The 22,547-nt window shown below is 45.8% G+C and overlaps 1 protein-coding gene across 4 annotated transcripts in view; it reads left to right on the forward strand.

Moving 5' to 3' along the window:
- The window catches only part of MEIS1 (Meis homeobox 1), a 108,970-nt gene extending 92,936 nt beyond the window's left edge, over window positions 1–16,034 (forward strand). For 3 of the 4 annotated variants that reach the window (XM_056487337.1, XM_056487338.1, XM_056487336.1), the window contains exons 10-12: window positions 10,294–10,356; window positions 11,563–11,648; window positions 14,468–16,034. In XM_056487337.1, the coding sequence (XP_056343312.1) occupies window positions 10,294–10,356; window positions 11,563–11,648; window positions 14,468–14,751 (433 nt within the window). In that variant the 3' untranslated portion in view covers window positions 14,752–16,034. Of the gene's footprint in view, window positions 1–10,293; window positions 10,357–11,562; window positions 11,649–11,919; window positions 12,016–14,467 lie in introns of all 4 variants that reach the window. The other variant, XM_056487339.1, reaches the window with a different exon arrangement.
- The last annotated feature ends 6,513 nt before the right edge of the window (window positions 16,035–22,547 follow it).

The following is a 22,547-nucleotide window of genomic DNA, read 5'->3' on the forward strand; positions in this document are numbered from 1 at the left end:
GTATTATTAGAAAAGCTGAACAAATAGCTTACAGGGGGAAGAGCTGTGAATGTAGTAGAGCCATCAGGTACTGTTGGATCATTGGATTTTGTGCTGGAATTTCCTTTTTTAGTTCAGTACAGCCATTTAAAAGTACAGGACAGTGGTTCAAACATGTGGGGTTTGGTGACTCGATTTAAGGAGTAGTGGTACAGTTTTGCCATGGCCGTTTTTCCAAAGGGGTCAGGTGCTCAGAGGAGGTGAGTAAAGAGTTTTCTTGGGGAAATGCTCCTCTTGGCCTCCAGGACTTCAGGTGAGGGAGAAGACTGAGACCTAATAGACCCTGGGTTTCTTGCTCAGTCCAGACTTGTCAGTCTCCACACCCCACAAATTGCCCCTAAACAAAGAGGTCGTCCCATTCAGGAGCACCAAGGGAAGATGTTTTTAACCATTGCTGTGACAGCCCCTGGATTCAGACTGGGGAAAACCAGCAAAGGAAACACCATTTATTTCAAAAGCAAATATGAGCTTTTTTTGCCCAAGCTCTCAGACTAATTAGTGACACCCAGCACTGAGCAAAAAAACCCCCAAAACCTGGTATTATTTTAGTGACACAGATGTTTTTTTGAGAGGAAGTAAGGTTGGTTCCCACCGCAGAGCATCAGACAGTGCGGAGTTTACCTGACAATTGTCTTGACTAGCAAAAGGTTAATATGCAGCCAAGAAAAAGCCTCTTTCCCCTCTTCTGGGGTGAACTTGTACTCAACAAACGGTTTTTTAGTTGGTGTGTTAATGTTCTGTAACAAATGTATGTCAGGTGCCAGGGAAATAAGATGAAATAGCACCATGCAAACATTTGCCACTTGCCTTTTTTTCTCCTCTCCTGCTCTAGGTTTGCTCTGAAGATTGGGGTAGAGGTCAGAATTCTTTGCTTGCTTCTTCTTATGTTAAAATACTGAGATTCGGGTGTGCACTATCTCAAAACAAGAGTTTGGCTTTTAAAAAATACCAATTCAGGACACTATTGTGTTGTGGAAATGCTGCATTGGAAGCAAGGGGAGAGCTTTGCACTGTCTCTGTAAATACAGTTCTCATGTCTTGGTTTCTTTTTAGTACAAGAGATATCCTTGATATATATTTTAAAAATTGCATGCTCTCAATATATTAAAAAAAAAAAAAAAAACAAACAAAAAACAAAACAAAAAACAGAAGAGGAGAGTAATGGCTTGTCATTGCTTTGCAAATCAGACTTTGGTCTATGAAGTGTGTTTTACATATAGTTTGCCTTTCTGGTATTTTAGGCTTGCACAGACCTGATCTCCACCTATTGTGTGTCAGCAGTTGTTGAGATTAGCGTAGAGTGATGAACCCTCACACACTGAAACACCAACACGTGGAGAAAGGTGCCCTCGGAGACTCTCTCTTGCACTTAAATCAGACGCTTGCTCCAGGCTGCACCTACCTGCATAAAAACAAACTGCCTGATTCAAAAATCAGCCTGAAATAGTAAAAATGGGGCAAAAGTTGCCTTTTTGTTGGTTAAATCAGTTTTCTCTTCTCAAAAATGAGCCAGAGGGGCAGGGTGAGGATGTGCTTTCAAGGGCATGTTTTGCCCTGCCTACCATGGAATGATTTTGGTGTGATGCATAGCTGGCTACAACAGCCTAAGCACCAACCAGGATTCTGCTTTTCTTTGACTTTTCAAAAATAAAAGAAATGGCAGCAGATGCTGAAAAAATACTGCTTCCACAGTTGTTCAATGAAATCTAGGTCATGTAACAGTTTCATGGGTTATTTTTTTCTCTTGCCCAGGCACTGTAGTCTTGTGTCATTTTTGGCTAAGGATAAAGCTCAATACCAATAGCTGCTTTTGAATTCAGATTTATTCCAGAGATGTCTGACTTCTCAAAGGTGGTTTGTATCATCTGGGGGCTGATCCCTAAGCTTTCTCTGTCTGGTCTCACAAATTCTTTTACTCTTTGACATTCCTCTGACTTCCCTGTGTGTGTTTTGTTGTTTTCCGAGGTAGTCTTTTCTTCTGCCCTGAATATAATGCTGTCAGTAGTAGGATTATAAGCAAAATGAATCACTTCACTTAATAGGAAATTATGTTTAGATAAAGTAGATTACAAAGTAGGCTATTAGTAGTGGTTAGAAAACAATGTTTTGAAGTGGGATGTCTTGGGGCTTGGAGAGTTTGTTCAGAAGTGTGGGGTTGTTTTTCAGGTTGGCTGTGACTCAGAGTTGTATCTTTTGTGGTTTCTGGGGAGTGAACAAAAAAAGGAAAAAAGAATTCAAACCAGTTTTTCAGGTGCCCACATCACAGAAAATACATCAATGTGCCTGTATTTGTAGTCTTGATTGTGGTGGGGAAGACACAACCACAGGAATGAAACTTTCCTCAACACCCCAAACCAGTGTCTTGGGGTGTAAACCAGAATGATGTCAAAGCCTTTTTCATGTGCAGGTCCCATATAGGACTTCCGTATGTTTTCTCTTTGAGGGTCCTGAGAGTGTTTTCTCCCAAAGGCAGGAGCTGATGTGGGGTGACTGGGTATGGAGTTACTCCATACTCCATTGCCTTTTGGGGGTGAGGAGGATGAAGGGATTCATCCAGGAACATAGACAGGTCCTTTCTCACATCCTTCAGTGAGTGGGAACATACTTTAACCAGCAGCCACATGTGGGAGCAGCCTCTCTTCTTTTGCTTGGGCTGAAGGACAAGGCACAGCTTCCAAATCCCATGCTGTATGTGGGGTGGGGAGGGAGGGAACAGAAAAAAAGCTGTTTGGACAAGGCTCACAATCTGGTGTATGGAAAAACCTTAGACCTCAAGGAGGACGCCCTGTGTTTAGAACACTTGTATGTCATGAAAAAGCTCAGAGAACATGCAAGCACTTCTCAGAAGCTCTACATTCCCCTAAAAAAAGAGGTTATGCTGAGTAGATAGAGGACATTAAATTGCTGAAATAGGGAGGAATGTTTTCAAAGATATAGCCAGTATTTTACTATCAGTTCTCATCCATTCCCAGCTTAATCCCTGCCATCAAATGGAGCTTGATTTGTTGATTTGACATGATCTGCTGAAGAAAAGCTGCTGGGTTGCACTGCTGGCGTGCACCAGATCAGGACCCAAGCTACAGAGTCCGGAGAAGTTCTCCTGAAGGATCAGATGGGGAGTTGATATTCAGGCGCTTCTCAGAGATGTGCAAAAACACCAGGCTGGGAGATGTGTATCTCAGCCTGGGCTGCTCTCAAGGCTCTCAGAGAGCCTGCGTAACCCTTTGTTACAAGTGTTTTTGTGGGAGGCAAGATTTTGTCTGCCAGCAGGTTGTGTACCCAACCACAGTGCTTTGTGGGGGCCAGTGCTGTCCCAGGCAGGAGTCAGAGCAGCCTTAGTACTGCTTTCCTACATGAATCCTTGCCATATTCCTTAAAGGCTAATTGTGGCACATGGAGATCAGCAAGTACAGCTGCGCTGGGATTTAGGAGCAGGGAAGAGATGGGAGGTCAGCTCCGCTGGCGCTTTGCCATGTAAAGATTTCCCCTTACATCATCTGGCTGCTGAGGGCGAGTTTACATCTGCTTTGCACCCCGAGGGAATTGTGGTGTCAGGGAATGAGGTTGCTGAGAGTTCTCCCCAGTGCAGCCAAGACCTGCAACACTGCTCGGACTCCCTGGCATCGCTGGAAAGACGCCTGGATACTGGAATTGGATTTTCACTGGAAATGTTCCATGTTGGCTAAGCTCTTTTTAGGGGAATATATTGATGGGAGGAGGGGAGCAGGAGAAGGAGAACATACCAGAAAGGCCAACAGCAGCTCATCTGTGATGTAGAAAAGCACAGGAGATGGGCAGAGCAGGGAGGCATATTTTCAGGGAGCCCTTCCCTAGGCACAAGGGCTCCTCACTCTTCCCCAGCAAGTCGTCCCTTCCATAATTTTCATTTAGAGCTAGCCAAACAAATAGAAATAGGCCTTAGCTCCATCCTGCTGAGGAACAGGCAAAATTTTGCAAGACCGGGATTGTTTGCTGCCCAGCTTTCTTCTGGAAAGACTCCTCAAGCAGCCACAGCCATCTGCAGAGAGATGGAGCTAAGGGAGCTTTTGGGCCAAGGGAGAAGCAGGGCCAGGTGCTTGAAGGTCCCAGCTCAATAGAAAGCCACCAACCATCCCTTCTGTGTCCAGAGGACAGGCCACCACCAGGCTCACTGCCCCCCCAAGGCACTCACCATGTCTGCCTTTCGTCCCATGGGTCTGGTACTGATAGGATGGGGGGGTAGCTTTTAATTGACAAAGGGATGAGGTTAGATTAGATATCAGGAAGGAATTCTTCCCTGTGAGGGTGGTGAGGCACTGTAACAGATGCCCAGCTCCCAAGTTTAAGGGATGGGGAGAAGGGGAGGTGGCCAAAGGTAGAGCTGGTGCATGCTGGGCCAGCCAGACTGTAGGGCATAGCCAGCTCTCTTACAAGGAGCACATACCTGATCTCATCTCTCTGCTTTCTATTTTTGCCCTCGATATGCTCCCTGCATTAGCAGACTTGGCTTGGGGAGAGATTTGATAGCACTCTCCTGCTTGAAAGCAACTTTTCTGAATGCACAACATGAATCCATTGGTGGGGTCACATAGTAATGCTTGAAGTCAGAAGCTATTTTTAAAACTAAATTGCAGAACCACACATGGCTTTCATTAGTGCTTTACATCAAATTTGTCAGCTAATTAGTGGTTTTTCATCACTAGGTTTTGCATAGTATTTTATTTAATTCACTCTCCAGCTACACCCCTCAGCCCTATATACAGTCCTTTGCACTGGTGCTGTGCCAGCAGAGGAGGGAGGAAGAGGAGAGTTTGCAGGAGACCTTTCTGATGCTCCTGATGGATGGGCTCCCTGCGTTTGGAGTGTATTCCAATATCACGTGTCTGGAGTGGGCGGTGAGCAGCCCTTTTACTCTCTTCCCTCCCTACCTCCATTTAGTGTTGTAAATGATGTATTGCAGTCCTGAACTGTCTTTGGTTCGGAGGAGGAGGAGAAACCAAGAAAAGTTGCCAAACATGATTTCATAAGGTTTGACTTTAAATTGAATGAAGTTTCTTGAGTGTCTTGGATTTTTTTTTCTTTACAAATAAAGGGAGTACAGAGAGCGTGGATTGCTAATGACGGCAGTTACAGGTCATTAAGCTCACTAACCGACTTCAGGATCAGAACTTTCTAATAACAGCAGTAAGCACTCTTTTAACATTTATTTCTCATTTTAGGGATGGAAAGATGTGATTACCATTCGAAAGTCTGCAGTTATTTTTTCTGCTCATAATTACAGAGGCAGCTTTCTATTTTCAAGGCTGTTTTTGAAACATTTGAAAGTATTCAGTGAAATAATTTCTGTGTTTGTATGTTTCTTTTCTTTTCTTTAACTGACTCTTAAAAATCTCTGGAAAACAAACATAGAGAAAAAAATGAAAATATGTTAAAATAAGGAATAAAGTGGTTACTGAAGTGTAATAATCTTGGTTTATAGCACACTTTCCATTTAAATTGGTTTTATTAGAGATAAACCTGTTAAGCGTTGAGGAATTAAGTGCTGAATAGAGAATGTTGTTTTGCCGCTGTATAAGTGAGGGATCTCACTGTGCAGAAAAGAGTGCAACTGGTTTTACAAGTGAATTATTTGCCAGTTTGAAGTGCTACCTTTACTTTGGCATCTGTTGTAAAAATGATGATTTGTTTTGTTGTCAAGAGGGATACTGTTTTTCTTCAGAGGGGCATGAGACATTTTAGCACTGGGGTTTGTAGGTAATGTGGGCTTCCTCATTCTTTCGCCTGGTTTGCTAAAAGGAGCTCAAGGAGAAAATGAGGCAGAGAGATTTTGGGGAATTTCTTGGCTCTGCTAGTGAAACACAGACTTCTGGCATGCAGTGCTTTGGGACAATATTGAGAGGGAGCAGCCTGTGACTCCAAGTAGCAGAAGTCAGTAATGGTGTGAAACTCTCCTCATTTCGAAGGGCTGGGGGCAGAGAAAAATTAAATAGACCACGAAGTCTCAGCATCTCCTTTCAGACAGCTGGTCCTGGAAAATTTCATTCAAAGTCTGCAAATTGGAAGTCCCCACAATCACTCTGTCTATTCTTGAGCAAAGGTGACTTTGGAAATTTGTGACAGCAGAGGAAGGTCTTGTTTTATTCACTCAACAGAAGTGAAATACAAGGGGAAAGGAGGAAGAACAGATCTGTGCGGAAAATGTCACTTGGGCTGTAACCTGAACCTTAGCGAGCTGTGCCTTTCCGAGGGTTTGGTGACCCTCTGAAAATCCTTGCTCTCTGGCTGCTATTATTGTAGGCAATTTCCAACTAAAATAAGTCTTTTGTCATCACCAGCCATGCAGCCTCTTGCTGAGAAGAAACAAAACTTGTGCGTGGCAGCGAGGGCCGCCAAGCTGAAGGTCAGAGTGCAGATTGCTGCGTCCCCGGGGCTGGGGCTGGAGCTCACCCGTGGGACCAGCGATGCACCAGCCAGGGAGTCTGCCCGTGACCTCTGGAGACAGACCCCAGGCAGGAAGCCTAAGAGAAAACATCCTAGTAAAATGCAAATGGGAGAAAAGAGGGTTTCCTCTTCCTCTTTAGGATTATGCAGGTGGAATTGCTGGGTTCTTCTTGCTATTTGGAACATGGCAGAAAGGGCAATCCCATGTGTCTGAAAAGAACAAGGAAAAGTTAACTTGAAAAAATTAGGGAATACTTCAAACTTCTGTGTTTGCCCAACTGTTCAAATGTTTTTTTCCATGCCAGATCCTTCCCCTTACAAAACAAAACAAAACAAACAAAGCAAAACAAAACAAAAAAAAAGGAGGAAGGGGGCAAAAAAAGGCAGCCCAAGGTATCACTTTGCTGAGTACAACTTATACACTGAGGGAAATTATATCGTTGTGCCACTATTGATCCAATTCTTTGGCGGCAAAAAACTCAAACCAAAAGAATCCCTTCCTCATCAGAGCAAGCATAACACAGAGCACTGGTGTAGGGAAAGATACTTCATGCAAGGCTTTGAGCCCAGTTGGGTCTTTACTCACATGAGTAAGGCTGTACATCTGTCTTAAGTTTTATGCTAAATTGTATTTTGATAACACTCTATTTCAGTAGTAGTTAGTATGCAAATACCTTTCTTAGGTCCTGACTTTTCTGAATTTTTAAAGATTAGAGTGATTTAGATAGATGAATATGAGCATTTGAGAAAAGGGGAAGGAAGAATATTCCTGTTAGCTTTTCTGTTCCATCATTTTTGCTGATGTTCAAATCAGCCTGACACTTAGAAATTCAAAGAGTGATCAAAAGATCCTGGCCCTTCCCTCAAAGAAAAAAAAACCTGGAAGTATGAAGAAATTAACCACATGGCTTTATATTTCTGCAGCAACAGCTAATTCGCAGTTTTGCTTGCAAAGAGTTCTCAAATGTGATTTATAAACATCACAGCCTGCATTGTGCTCTCTCAAGGCAAGCTACGTTAATTGTTTTAATCTGATAGACTCTTACGAATTCCAGGTTTGGGATGCAGAAAGAAACTTGAAAGTGAATGCTTTCTTCTTTTTTTTTTTTCTTTTTTTTTTTTTTTTTGAATGCATAGTGGTTTGGAGTCTACTATAATGCAAAGTAAAGCGTTGTGTTACAAAGGCAGGGAGGATGGGACAGAAGGTTAAAGGGCATCCTGGAAACAAACAGCTGGACCAGTTTATTTAAACAGATACAAGGATGGGGAGCTGACCTCCGTTTGACTTCTAGTGGGAGGAGCAAGAATGTAATTTTATTACTTTGCCCAGAAGGAAAATGTTCTTGTGTCTGAATTCCCCCCAAAGACATCCAAACACTGAGCTGTTTGGCAGAATTGCTACTTATAGAAAATACTTACATGAGTGCGTAAGAAGAAGATAACTGTTAAGTACCTATATGTAAAATGTTCTTAAAGCAGAATATCCCAAAAAACAGTGTGGGGCAAACTGGTGAGGTTATGTTTTACCATAGGCATGTCTTGTGGGTAATTATTGGTAAACTCTAGATATATAGTTTATTCTAGTATATTAGTATATAAACTATACTATATATAGTCCAGTTTATTATTTTGAGGCACAACCCCCTTCATCTTAAAAATGCTTGTAGTTTGGAGGAGATGGAAGAAAAAGTCGTGAAGGTTGAGGTTGCCTAATGTTGCTCAACATTTATTTGGAATAAAAGTTATTTTGGTGACCACTCTCACAGCTACCCCTCTCCTCCTGCCACACTACCAGGTCCTAGCAGTGAGGCAGGAGAAGGATGGAGTAAATACAGCAAGACCCTTGCCAGACTCACAAAAAGAAATGGCTGAGGCACTAGGGTTTTGTGGTGTTTTACTTCGAAGAGTTACTGTGAAAATTGCTTTCTGCAAATGCAGATTACAGATATTAAACAATTTTCTAATTGGTCATGGAGCTAAGGCAGCTAATGGGGGAAAAAAACCGATTTTTTTTAATTGCTTATTTCACATGGTGTTTGTGCTACACCTGTGGTTATAATGAGAAAGGAGAATTAGTCTAACCTTCTGCTCACATGATTCTAATTTTCATGGTTTGTACAAGATAATGATAAACTGATTTGCAACACTGTTTGCTGGAGTTGAAGCAGGGTGTTTATTGGAAATGTGTAGAAAAATTGATCCAATACTGTTGCTGACAAAACACGACCTAGTTCAGGTGTAAGGTTCCCAGACTGGCACCCAGGTTTGGTGCCTTTGAGCCCATTTTCTCAAGACAGGTTTGATAAAGACTCAACATCTTGATTAAAATTTGCAGGAGTTTGGGTAATGGGTGTCAGTGGAGAATGGGAGATAGGAGGAGTCTGAAGTCACTATGCTGGTCTTTGATGAGGGCAAAAGAAACAGCATGGGGCAGTGGCTTGCTATTCTTCTCCCCTCTGGTGTAGGCAAATGGGTGGGCAGAGCTGATTCCCATGGAAAGATCCTGGTGGCTTTATCTCTGTGGTAGGAGAACTCCTGCTAAGCCACCACAAGCAAAGGCAGTGAAAACAAGCATCAAGTATTCCTTTGTGGACTTTCCTATCCCATTTTACAAGTGTGCTGTGATTTAGCCCACACTCACACTTCTTCCTCTGCTAGTAAATATTGTGGCATGCATACTTTTATTATTCTTTTTCTCTCTCACAAAGAGCGCAAAGTCTGATTATGCAGCTTTGCCGTGACTAAGTCTCAATGGAGATTTTTTCCAAATGGATTTTAAGTAAACTTTCTGCTGAGTGAAACCTCAAGAGAGATTCTTCAAATGGTCTTCATTCAGACAGGTTCCCAGGCATGGTTCCCAGCCTCCTGATTTCAGCACTATGCGGAGACCAGGGTATTTGTGATCTATCTCCTTCTTATGTTTTGCTCCAAATTATTTTGAGTATTTCCAAATAAGCATTGCAGGGCTAACTGAAGCGAAGAGCTACAAAAACACAAAGAGTGGAGTTGCAGATAGCTATTTTTAAAAAATTACTCTACCTCCTTTTTTTTGTTGTTTCCAAAGATCTTTTTTTCATTGTTCAGGGGGGAATTTTCAGTAGTCCAGTAATTACAGTTTAACAAGATGTTTGCTGTAAATGGTCAGGCCTAGCTGGAGAAAACAGGATTATAAATTCAATTACTGTAAAGCTATGACCTCGCCTTGACCCCCTCAGACTTTGCATAAAGAGAGGGGGGGGGAAAAGCCCACCAAGAAATGGCTAGGAGGAATGCATGGCTCTGAAGTCCCCAACAGTGTGACTTAGTGGTGATAAAAGTCCAGACGTTCCCTCATTTGATGGGGTTCTGCCATCACAGTTCATTATCTTAATAGTGGGCATTAAAAGGGAATTAGGTTTGCAGGAGGTAGGGACAGGTTTTGATAAAGAAAAAATTTAGAAAAAGAAGTCAAAGGACATAAGGCAGAATTGACACTAATGAGGGGAGAGGTAGCAGATGCCCTGACGAGCATCTCGCTGGCTTCCCACGTTTTTGTTTTTTTGGTGCCCCATTCTGTATAGGAAGAGCGTTGCTGGCATTGTTTCATGAAAACTTGGCTAATTCCCCCCATGAAAAGATGAAATGGAAGTGTCCGTCTGTGGTAAAAAGCAGGCAAACATAAATCAGCTTGGAAACCCCAAGGTTGTGCTCTCAAAGGTCATCAGGGTTAGAGGTTTAGCAGTATTTGCATCCCCATGCAGCCTGATGGAGAGCACCACAGTAGGACGAGAGGGCTTGGGGATGGGTGGAAGACATCCCTTCCCTAACCACTTGTTTTCCTCTTTTTTCTTGCAGGTTTATTAATGCTAGAAGAAGAATAGTTCAGCCCATGATAGACCAGTCCAATCGAGCAGGCAAGTCCCCAAAAGTAACTGTATTAAGTCACACAGGCAAGAGCCATCCTCAAGCCATGCACCAGGAGGTCCAGTACCCGATAAATAAATGAGAAATGAATGCTGGAAGTGACTGACAATTAAAATACAACCAGTTTTCTTTCATCATGACTCTAATCATTTTGGGGGAAAAAGACATGGAAAATTCAAAAAGGGAAACTAGAATGTTCCATTTCATGGCCGGACTTCCATACACGATCCAAATTATTCTTTATTTTTTAAGTAGTTGTTTGGAGTTTTCCTTCCCAGCTCTTTCTACTGCTGTGACCACTCCCCAGTGCATGGCTTGGTGTGGAATTGCTGTAAACTTTATTACCTGTCAAAAGGGCAAAGGGGTCAGAATCACTTGTGGGACTCAGTAAAGTTCAAAGACATTCGATGAGGTAGAGCTTTATGTGCTTTAATAACCCAAGCCAGCTTACTTCTGAAGCCCACTTTTAATGTACAGTGAAAACCTCCAGTTCAGGTAGTGGTACTTGTATAGGGTCCTTTTGTCCCTTAGCTCTTCTTTTGGGATTGCTGAACATTTGCTGATTACTTTGGGGGTGTTTATTTCTATTTTTTTAAAAGAGTTAAAGTTTCCACATGTTGGTTCTATCTGGGGTCATGGTTCGCAGCTCTCTGTGGCTATTTACCATCAATGATTATCATAGCCCGTTACTCCCAGTTGGTTTTGTTTTCCGAGTCTCACTGCCAAATTCTCCAAATCCATCGTAGTCCAAGATGCCTTTAGGACACACTTCCTCTTCAAGTACATTTGATTATTTGTCATTAGACATAAATGGCATGGATGTGTTCAGGTCCTGCCCTTTGAAGGCACAAGGGTGTAATTTAACACACTGAGATTTCAGTGTGACTATTCCAGCCGTAAAATCCAGCTCCTATACAGGTTTTTGCATTGACGTCAGCAGCGGCAGCAGCTGGAGCCGGGGCTCCGCATGTCTCAAGATTTCAGTTTGCTGACTTCATTTCCAAACTTGCAGAAGAAAATTAAGCCAAAACTAAGTACACTTCTTAGATCAACCGCTAAATTCGCACAGTAGATGTTTTCCCCTCTTTTTAGAGCCGGCATCAATAGCCCGTGGGTGGGGGGATTGTGTCTTGATGCTGTGAGAAGAGATGACCATATTGGCTGTTGCTAAAAAGAAATGTTCTGGACCTTTCCAGTAAGTCAAGGAACACCCTATAACCCCGATGGGCAGCCAATGGGAGGTTTCGTGATGGACGGCCAGCAGCACATGGGCATCCGAGCACCAGGTAAGCACCTGGGACAGAATCGCCACCCACGGGTGGCCTCGGTCGCCCCACCACAGGTAAACACACCTCCACCCTCTGCCACCGTCCCAGCTGCCTGCCTTGCCTCACCTTTCTTCTGCCTGCCTTCCACACCACCGAGGGAAACCGGGCATCTCCTTGCTCGAGCAGTCCTGGACCCTCTGCCGTGCTGTGTTTTGGATAGGGGCTTTTGGCACTATCTGTTGACTTTGCTCATTTTCTGGCATCTTCTTGGATTTTTATCTCCCTCTAGGACCTATGAGTGGAATGGGCATGAATATGGGCATGGAGGGGCAGTGGCACTACATGTAACCTTCACCTAGGTAACCAATGGCAAAGCCAGGGGGAAGTAAGTACAAACGAGGTCTTTGTTCTCACTTTGTCCGAGGGATATTTGTCTTCTTGCATTTCCCTATGTTCTCCCTGCCCATAGCCTCATGCTTGTTCCTTCCTTTCCATCCATCCATCCTACGCCTGGGCTCCTTTGGGTTTTCTCTCCCTCTGGTTCAGCTCAAGCTTTCCAAGCTCCCAAACCCCCCGTGCGCGCGCGCGCCGTACATTGACGCTGCCGTACATCAACGCCGCCATACATTGATGCTATTATCCATCCCCGAGCACATGACAAAACAAGGAGCAGCCAGGGAGGTGGGGGAGCCTGTCGTCTTGGCAACAGACTGATTTGCAAAATGTAAGCGGTCTGCAGCAGCACAGGGAGAGGAAAGAGCATGTCCCCAAAGTGTCATAAATCTGTCTAACCGCAGTTGATGCATGAGTTACATTTCTCCCGCTAACCTGCAAGACACCAAAAAAGCCAAACAGAGACTTCTCATGGGGTAGGGAAAAAAAAACAAAAAAAAAGCAAGCAAAACCCAGCAGCTTCACTTAGTTGCATTTTGGAAAGCAGTGGACGAAACTTTGATTTTTTTTTTTTTTTTTCAAGTTTATTTCTCTTTGTCTGTCCATCATAATGGGATTACGTGTGGCAAAGGAAAAAGAGAGAATACAAAATAGAGGTGTGCGCAGCAGGCTATGGAGCTTAGCCCAGGCTAATTGACTATATCCAAATTAAGTATGCCATCACTTGCAGTGTGACAAATGGATTTGACTTATTCAGTATACAAAAATAGAGATCATTAATGCAATCTTCAGTGGCAGGCCTTGCAAAGGAAGCCTGGAAAAACTGTCCCAGTTTTTTTTTTCCCCTCTTGTCTTTTTCTAGGAGAAAATACATTATACAAATTTTTGGGGTTTGTTTTTTTTTTTTTTTAATAGTAAAGTGGTTTGAAACACCAAGACACTTGCTACCGTGTTTAAATGGTGCCTGATTCTGTTTCTCTTGCTCTCTTTCTGGAGTTAAAAGAGTTATTTCAGCATCTCTGTTGTGCCCCCAGTCTATATTAGCATAGGGTTTGAAGTTACCCAGGGCAAGTGTATTTCGTAGTAGTCTTCTCTGAGCCCAAGTCAAAACTAAGTTTTAACAATTAGCTGTGAAAACATTCCTCTGAGCTTGGGAATGCAATAGCCTTATTACCTCATCATGAAAATTTCTAGCTTAGTTAATTTAAATATTGTTTCTTAGTTTCTGGGTCAATTAAATTTAAATGATGTATTTTATGCTTCGTGACCAATTAAATTAATAGGTTATTACAAAAAATATTATCATCTTTTTTGATTAAAGAGCTGTGAGTACAGTATATTTTATAAGCAATTTTCATTAGTTCAAAACTGTTCCTTTAGGCTAGATTAAGCAGCTATTCATTGCTAGAGCCTTGAGACCTGATTCCAAGGTGTTCGGCGCATTCACAGCGCGCTCTTACTTAGAACTAAAGCCAATTGAACCTACTTAGCAATAGCGTATGCCTTTCACCCTTGATGATTATGGAGCTTATAGCTCTCCGAAACAATACACCTGTCAGTTCCCATCAGCTACAGCAATCCAAGCAGAAGGCAGAGGCCCACAGAAAGCAGGAGGTTTTATTGTTTTAGGTCCAATTTTTTTCTTATTGTTCTCCCAAACCCACTGAAAGGTTTGACTGAGTTGCGCGTCTGATTTTTTTGCAGCCAGATGTGATCAGGGGTGTAAAGAAATAATTGATAACAATTATTGATTAAGTATATATTTTTAATGTCTAAAAATATGAGTTTGATTTAGCAATCATACTTAGTAATCCTATCAATTTCAGCTTCATATGCGGCCTTTGTTCATGATGTATGTCCTTGCTGGATTGCATCTCTGAATGGCACAAATATTTGGGACAGATTCCAAGATCTCAGGCTCAAGAGCTAAATAAATAGCTGTTGATAAACCTTGACACCTATTTAACCCATCGCTCCTCCCAAGTCCCTTGCTAGCTGCCACAGATTCTCTGCCTTGTATTCCCAGCATGCTTTTACAAGTGGGGAGGCAAAGGTGGCTGGAGTAAGGCCACAGGGAATGGAGCCCACCTGAGAGCCCCCCGTGTGATGTTAGTCATCTTCAGGCTGGCTCTGCCTCTGGCATGCTTCCTGATCAGGAGCATCTCCATTGCATACATTCCTAACCATAAAAGCAGAAAGCTGTTTCATCTCCAAAAACTCTGTACTTGGAAGGGGAGGATGTTCTTGGGGGTTTTTTTTGAGCTGGAAGCCATTGCTGTTGCCGTCACTGTGAGTCCGTACGTGGACTCCCAGTTCCGCGGAGGCAGCGGCGCTCGTGCGCACATGGCTCCGAATCCTGACCCGGGCTGGGGCCCAGCTCCCCGTGCCCGATGTGGGCAGCCAGTGCCCCGCACTCACCACCACCTCTTTCTCTCCCTTTGCAGGGCTGCAAAGTATGCCAGGGGATTATGTGTCTCGGGGTAGTCCAATGGGTATGAATATGGGACAGCCAAGCTATACGCCGCCCCAGATGCCCCCCCATCCTGCTCAGCTGCGTCATGGCCCCCCCATGCATACCTACATTCCTGGACACCCTCACCACCCAGCGATGATGATGCATGGAGGACCACCCCACCCTGGAATGCCCATGTCAGCATCAAGCCCCACAATGCTTCATACCGGCGAGCCAGCAGTGAGTGGACAAGTGATGGACATTCATGCTCAGTAGCTTAAGGGAAATACACGTTGTCTGCAGCAATGGTAGATTTCAAACATTGTCTTTCTGCAATGACTATGGAGTTCTTGGCGTCAGCTTTGGACCAAGGGACGTTCCAATTCTTCACAGGGACCCTGAAAAGCAGGAAAATACCAACTGAAGTCAACTTCTGGGGACATGCTAAATACCTATATAAGACATTAAGAAAACAAAGAGTGAAATATTGTAAAATGCTATTATACTGTTATCCATATTACGTTGTTTCTTATAGATTTTTTAAAAAAAATGTGAAATTTTTCCACACTATGTGTGTTGTTTCCATAGCTCTTCACTTCCTCCAGAAGCCTCCTTACATTATAAAAGAAGCCTTACAGTTATCCTGCAAATGACAGAAAGGGCTTATTTGCAGGATTTTTAGAGCATTAAAATAACTATGTCAGGCAGAAGAATCTTTCTTCTATCCTAGGATTTCAGCCATGCGCACTCTCTCTCTCTCTCCCCCCCCCTCTCCTCCTCTGTCCGTCTTTCTTCCCTTTCTCTCCCTTTCTCCCTGTCTCTCTCCCTCTCTCTCTTTCTAGCCTGGGGCGTGAATTTGCATGTCTAATTCATTTACTCACCATATTTGAATTGGCCTGAACAGATGTAAATCGGGAAGGATGGGAAAAACTGAAGTCATCAACAATGATTAATCAGCTGTTGCAGGCAGTGTCTTAAGGAGACTGGTAGGAGGAAGCATGGAAACGGAAAGGCAGTGTATTTGAAGCCTAATTGTCACATCAGAGCATCCTTGTCCCCATGCAGCAACCACCACCTTGTACATCACTTCCTGTTTTATGCAGCTCAAAACATGGACTGAAGATTTATTTTTAATATGTTGACTTTCTTTCTGGGCAAGACATCGGTCATGTGTGCATTTTTTTTTTCCATAGTCCCATCATGGAGCATTTATGTATACATTGTAAATAAATTTTGTGCAAAAAGGACTGGAAAAATGATCTGTATTATTGCAATTTTTTGTAAAAGTAGCAGTTTGGTATGAGTTGGCATGCATACAGATTTACTAAGTGGGATAAGCTAATTATACTTTTGTTGTGGTTAAACAAATGCTTGTTGATAGCCTTTTTCTATCAAGAAACCAAGGAGCTAATTATTATTAATAATAATCATTGCACACTGAGTCTTAGAGTTTCTGATTGAAACAGTTTGGATTGTATAATAACTCAAAGCCCAGTTGTAGTAGTTTGAGTGCAGTAATGAAATCTGAATCTAAAATAAAAACAAATTATTTTTTGTCATGGTGACTCCACTGCTTGCAAAATTTGTTTCCTGTCCCCATGCAGTATTTGTAGCCATTTTATCCCAGACTGAGAGCTGAGCAACTACAAAATTCAGCTGGCTCTGGAGATGTTACCTATCATTTGCTATTTAAATATCAGCTTCATATTTAAAGAATGTTAAAGTAATGCTGCGCTGCATAAAGAAACTTTCTTGGAACTTGCACTGTAAATTGTCAGGATGGGAATTGTTGCCTGTTAATAAATGTAACATCATAGGGCATTATTGGACAGAAATTTGTAAATAGTGTTAATGCCCCTGCCTCCGAAATTATACATAGTTCAAATTCTTGAGTTTCTTACTGGAGTTGAGCATATTAAGGAAGGAGAAAAATAAAACTTGGCAAACATTGCCCGAGCAATGCATATCTGTTAGGGGATGAGGTCCTGCTGGACCTCTTCGAGCAAGGCCGGTGCAGACCCTCATTAACCAATTTCCTCACACATTTGTGCTTTCTGCACCTCAGCCAGCGAGTGAAAGAGCCCCAGCCAGCCTGAGCAGGCTGTGAGACCTCGTTTGCTTTAAGTCAAATCGCAGCTATAGAAGCAAAAATAGAGATTCCCAGGACTAGGAAAATGACACAAATATCTTAATTGAGGCAAAATAATGCAACAACGCCCCTCCTCCCCACCAGCCTCTCCCAAGCCAGCCGGCACCCCCACAGGAGGTGTCCCAGGCGTGTTGCAGGGCAAGCTCCTGGGGGGCCCCTGCTCTGCGTGTCCCTGGGGGCACCCCCGGGCTGAGCAGGGGCAGGCAGAGCTGCAGGCAGGCAGTGCAGACCTTTCTGAATGAAGGGGGTCCTGTCCTTCCCCAGCTGAGACTTCCTCCCCATTTATTTTTTTTTTTCACTAAGTTTTCTTTTTTTTTTCCCCTTTTTTTTCCTCCTCCTTTTCCCCCGTTTTCTTAAAGGGCCGCTGTGCCGCCAAGGAGGTTGAACATCCCAGCTCCTTCTTTGTGAGGCCGGAGTAATGACAGTTTTCTGCCAAAACGTGAATGAACGGCGGGGCTCGCTCCCTTTTTTTTTTTTTTTTTTTTTTTTTTTTAAGGTTTTGTTTTGTTTCGTTTTGTTTGTTTTGTTTTTATGTGTTTGGGTTTTTTGGGGTTTTTTAAGGTTTCTTGAAAGACAAAAACAAACCGCCCTCTCACAGGCGAGGGCACACGCGTCCCTTCTCTTCGCAGCCGCAGCGAAGTGGGGCACAGACCTTCCTCCATGGGACCTTTTTTTTTTTTTGGAGGGGGGCACATTTCAAATTAAACCCACGATTACATCTCAAGACATTTAGTCAGCTGTAATTATAACACATTCAAAATGAAGAATATGCCTTGACAGTATTTTTATTGTTATTGTTCATCGCATGATGTTAGACGGCTTCAGAGGCACAGGAAAGAGAAGTAAACGGGTTACAAATAGGGAATTATCCCTCGTTTAGCATTAAAATTCATTTAGATAAAATTGCCACAAACATTTAAATGGGGAGATTAGTTCCCCCTCACGCCTTATTGCACTCTCTCAATGGCTCCGTTAAGAACATTTTACACGTTGGAAATTCCGCCTTTTCGGGCCGCTCGCTGTTTCCTAGCTACCCTCCTTTCACCGCGCCGGGGGGGCGCGGAGGGGCCCGGGCAGGGCCGCCCGGCTGCGCCTCCGCTCCTCGCCCCGGCCGGGGGCTGCGCGGCGCTGCGCGGGGGCGCAGTGCGGGAGCGGCGCGGGGCGCGGCTCGCAGCCCCGCTGTCCTGCCGCTGCCCGCCGCCCAGGAGCAGCAGCAGCGGGAGCAGGGCGAGGACGAGAACGAGGACGAGGAGGAGGAGGAAAGCCGTCTTCGACTGCCATCTCTTGGGGGCTCGGGAGAGTGACGCGGGGGGGGAACGCGGGGACTCCGGGGCCGCCCGCGGAGCGCCGCGGGTGTTGCGCGCTGCCGGACTAAAGTTTGTGCAGCCTTCACCGATGCTCTGTTTTGTTGGTTTCTGGTGTTTTTTGGTTGGTTGGTTGGTTGGTTGGTTGGTTGGTTGGTTGGTTGGTTGGTTTGGATTTTGGGTGTTAGGGATGGGGGGGGGGATGTTTTTTAATTGGTCCCGATTTCCCGCGCCCCCCTTTTTGTGCCTTCCCGGGAGTGCCCCGCGGAGCCGGGTGCGTTCTCTGCCTCGCAAGGCGAGCGCAGCGCTTCTCCCTCCCACCCCTTCACAGAGGCGGGAGAGGGACCAGACCCCTCAGCGCGGTATTTGAGCGCACCGCTGCGCGGAGCCTGCCCTGCGTCTGGGCTGGGCCCCCTCACCCCCAAGCGGGTTTTTTTGGGGGGAATAGCAAATTCCAGCCAAGCTAAACAGGGCGGACCGAGTCCCGCTCCAGACAGAGGCACTCGCTTGGGGTGTGCCTGCCTGCCTGCTCGGCCGTGCCACCCGCAGCCACAGGTACTTTTGGGCTCGGAAGTGGCACTTTTCGGCCGCGCTGTGAATATTTCCACTCCTGGGGCTGCTGCGGGAAAAGTTCCCGCTACTGGAGCCTCGCTCCGCGCGTTCTAAATCTGCGTGGAAAACAGAAAAGCGTTTATCTCCTCTCCTGACCTCGCCGCTCGTGATGATAACATACATACATACATACACACATACATACATACATACATACATACATACATATGTTATTTTATATATATATATATATATATATATAGTTATATATATATAGTTATATTCATATATAAAATCGAACGGACGTTTCCTGCGGGCCGGGAGGAGGCGGCTGTCCCCGGCCGCAGGCAGGGGCGAGCGGTGCGTGGCGCGGCGCGGGGGCGATCGCGCCTGGAGTGGGAGCTCCCGGTGCCTCCTGGAGGTGGCTGCTCAGCTCCCGGGCCAGGCTGGTGCTTTGTGTGTGACAGCCAGCAAGCCTTCCCCATCCCTTTAATGCGTGTGGAAATACCCGCATGCCTGTGTGGCAGCTGCTTCCAAAGCCCCAACTAACTCTTTTGGAAGAGCAGGGCGTAAAGAGTGAAAGGCAAAAGAAAGACTGTTCATTTTTTTCCTTTGGTGCCATTTTGGATGTCATCTGTTACCTTGGTGACTGTGCTCAGCCCCCAAAGCCCCTGGATTGTTAGGGAAAAAAAAAAAAGCATGCTATTTCTGCACCGTCATTTATCACTGTCACCGCATAATGATTCCCCTCGCAGCTCCTTATTGATGTTTGTAATTGCATTATCTCATAAAGGGAGGGGGTGGCGGGCCGGGATGATCAATGGAGCCGGGCCGTGCATGCCGGGGTCAGGGGCTGCGGGAGGCGGCGGGGCCCCCCCGGCCCCTCCCGGCCCGGAGCCCCCCGGCCCCGCTCCCCGCCTGGCAGAAACAAGTCCCGGGCACCGCCCGGAGTGCGGCCCCGGCAGCCGGCGTGCAGGGCCGGTGCAGCTCCCGGCGGGGCCGTCCTGCTGGGACCCCCCAATCTGCGGAGAGGAAGTGGGGAAAATAATAGGGCTCTAGCAAGGGAAAAAAAATTAAAGTGGGTATAATGTGATTTAGCCGGGGGGAGAGCCATTGGTGAATTCTGCCCCCAAATGCCGAGTACCTGCCTGGAGGACTGCGGCGCGGGGGTGCTGCAGGGGCTCCTCGGGGCCCTTCCCGCAGTGTCCCCTCGGCCGCTGGGGACGCGCGGGGCCCGCGGCGCGGAGCGCCGGTCGCGCCGGGGAAAGGTCCGGCGGCCGGGACCGCTGCCGGGCGCACCGCGGGAGCTGCGGAGGGGGGACAGGACGGGCATAGGTCCCCTCGGCGAGGAGGAGAAGGTCCCAGAAATGCGGCTGGTTTCCCGCATTTCGCTGGTTTTTGTACCGGTTTCTTTTCGCCGCGCGCTCTTTAGAGACGGCAGCGCTGCCGCAAGCCCCCAAACCCAAGCAGCCCACAGGGGATTTTCCTCCTCTCCCTTCTCTCTCCCTTGGCTCTATAAAGATTACAACGAAGTAAATATTAACTCCTTTCTCCCCCTCCTCTCCGCGCAAAATAAACTCCATCCACTGAGCCCAAAAGTTCAAAGAATTATTTTCCAGCCATTTCCCGGAGGACGAGCCAGTGAATCCCATAATATGGGACTTGGGGGTACCAAAGTCGAGCCCGTGTAAGCCATAACAGAAGGATGCTGGTTTTGCCACAACCATCCTAGCCAGTCCTCGAGCCTCCCTTTCAGGCACCGCGCTAAACCGAGGGGGGAGAATAAATCCTCTCCTGCTTGTCCTTCACCGCATTGATCAGCTCTCTCCCCAGGTTTCCCCCTCTTTAATCTTCCCCTGGAAATTTAGCAGTGCTTTAATTTGGAGGTAATACAGCCTAAGTGTTATTGTTTTTTTTTTTTCCTATACATACATATGTAGGGAAAAGAAAAAACACACACACACAAATATATTTTTCCATATTTCCTCCAGGAATGAGAGCTGGCGCTACCCTTAGCCTTATAAAGAAACGCCGGTTGTCTACTTTTATGTAAACATTCATGATTCCAAATAAACTTTATAAGGATTTCAATTGGAAAGTGAAGCGGTCGGCACTGCGAAGACAGGGTACTTGAAATTTCAAATGTGAACTAATCCAAGTTAGCTATTTTCCCCCTTTTTCTGGTCTGATAGTTTGCAATCTGGAGCTCCATACATTGAAAAAAGAAATATTTAGTGCCATAGCCCACGGTTAAAATAGTGAAAAATTAGTCTCGTTTCAGAAATTATTTATTTATAGAACGAACATGATTAAAACATAAAAAACACACAAACTGCAGCTGCAACAAAAAAACCCCACCGTGATTTACGATTATTAAATCTTTGATTGCCATGTTAATGTTTCTTTTTCTACCTTTCATTTGCATTTTAATCTATCGAATCTTTACAATTTTGCTGCCTCCTACTCGAATGATTGATTACACATCTGAAAGAGGGGAAAAAAAATCCTAAGCTTTCTAGGAGAGCTTCTATTTTTCCTCCCCCCTTCCCTTCGCTGGTTTGCTTTCTGAAACCTTCCTCAACAATGTTAATGCAAGCAGGACAAATTAATTATGCTCTTTTAAATGTCAAAGGTATAAATAAAAATGCTTCCACACCCCCCACCCCCTCCTTTTCCTCTCCTTTGCTCCTGCCCCAAATGGGAATATTTTTCCAAGCCGCTTGTTTTAAAAGCAAGAAGGAATCACCCTGATAAAATACAATTAAAAAAAAAAAAAAAATACGTGCAGCATCCTGACTGTTAATAAATATTATCGCGTGGACATTTACCTATGGAATAGTGGGGAAAAAAGGACCAGAGAGGCAGCGGGAGTCAGGGAGCGGTGGTGAAAGCTCCCTGGAGCAGCGGCAGTGCTCTCCGTCTCTGCCGAGCCTTTGCTTTGGGGATGTTCCCCGTCCCCCCCAACCACTCCGCAAAAAAAAAACTCACACAAGAAAAGGGGGTGGTAAAGGTTCAGCCCCCAACTAGAGAGGACAAGAGAGGAGCATCCCCGTGAGCTCTTCTTCTGCCCTTGCCTCTACCCGGTGGGCCGGGGTGGGGGGTAGAAAGATCGGTGGTGTCCCCAAGTGGGGGTCCCACTGCTGGCAGGGGGTGCTCGGAGGGGTTGCCCATGGGGGACGCCTACCTGGGGGCTGCCCACCGGAAGACCCACTCGGGGAATGACCACAGCTGGACCCTGAGCTGGGACCATAAAGGGACCACCGTCCCGGGGATATCCCCCCGAAGGGATGCCCGCAGCGGGGCACCCACCCAGGGAATGCCCACGCGAGACGGGGCCCCCCGAGAACGCCCGCCCGGGGCACGGGGCTGAGGGCAGCCCGCAGGCAGGACTGGCACCTGTGGGGGCCGGCAGGCGCCTCTTCGGGGAGGAATCATCAGGAAAAAGGCGGGACAGGCGGCGGCGGCGCGGAGGCTCCGCACCTGCGGGCCGGGAGAGACCCGCGAGGGCCGGGCAGACAGGGAAGATTTAGAGGTGAAGAGATGGCAGATTGTTAAGAAAGTAATAGTAAGGTGTCCCATATACTACAGTTTTATTGTGGGGTAGTAACTACTAGATTTATTTATTGCCGAGGCAATATAATAAAGATAATGACCGCAAACTCAAGATAAATGCTTACGCCCATAGCTGGTCAATTCTTTTTTATTTAAGAGAGTGATCCGGAGAGGTGAAAGTCATCTTCTCCCGACCACAAATATCAGTCTTGGTTTCCACCAGGTTATAAACATGACATGCAAATAATGGAGCTGCTCTCGGGCGCGGAGAGTTCGGGGTCGGGGGTAGGGAGGTGCCCGTTCCCCTGGCATTACCCCTCTCCGAAGAGCCCGCAGAAGAAAGCATCCAGAAGAAACAACTGGAGAATGTGTCTCCCCAGGGGGGAAGTGGTGGGGGGGAGGTACGGCAAATAAACCCCCCACCGTCTCGAGCCCGCGGGGAAATGCCACTTGCGAGGGGAAGCGCCCGGGGGAGCGCCCCTGCCCAGGGCGATCGTGTGTCAGCCCCACAATGG

Source organism: Oenanthe melanoleuca, chromosome 3, assembly GCF_029582105.1.
Source record: "Oenanthe melanoleuca isolate GR-GAL-2019-014 chromosome 3, OMel1.0, whole genome shotgun sequence".
Classification (NCBI taxonomy): domain Eukaryota; kingdom Metazoa; phylum Chordata; class Aves; order Passeriformes; family Muscicapidae; genus Oenanthe; species Oenanthe melanoleuca.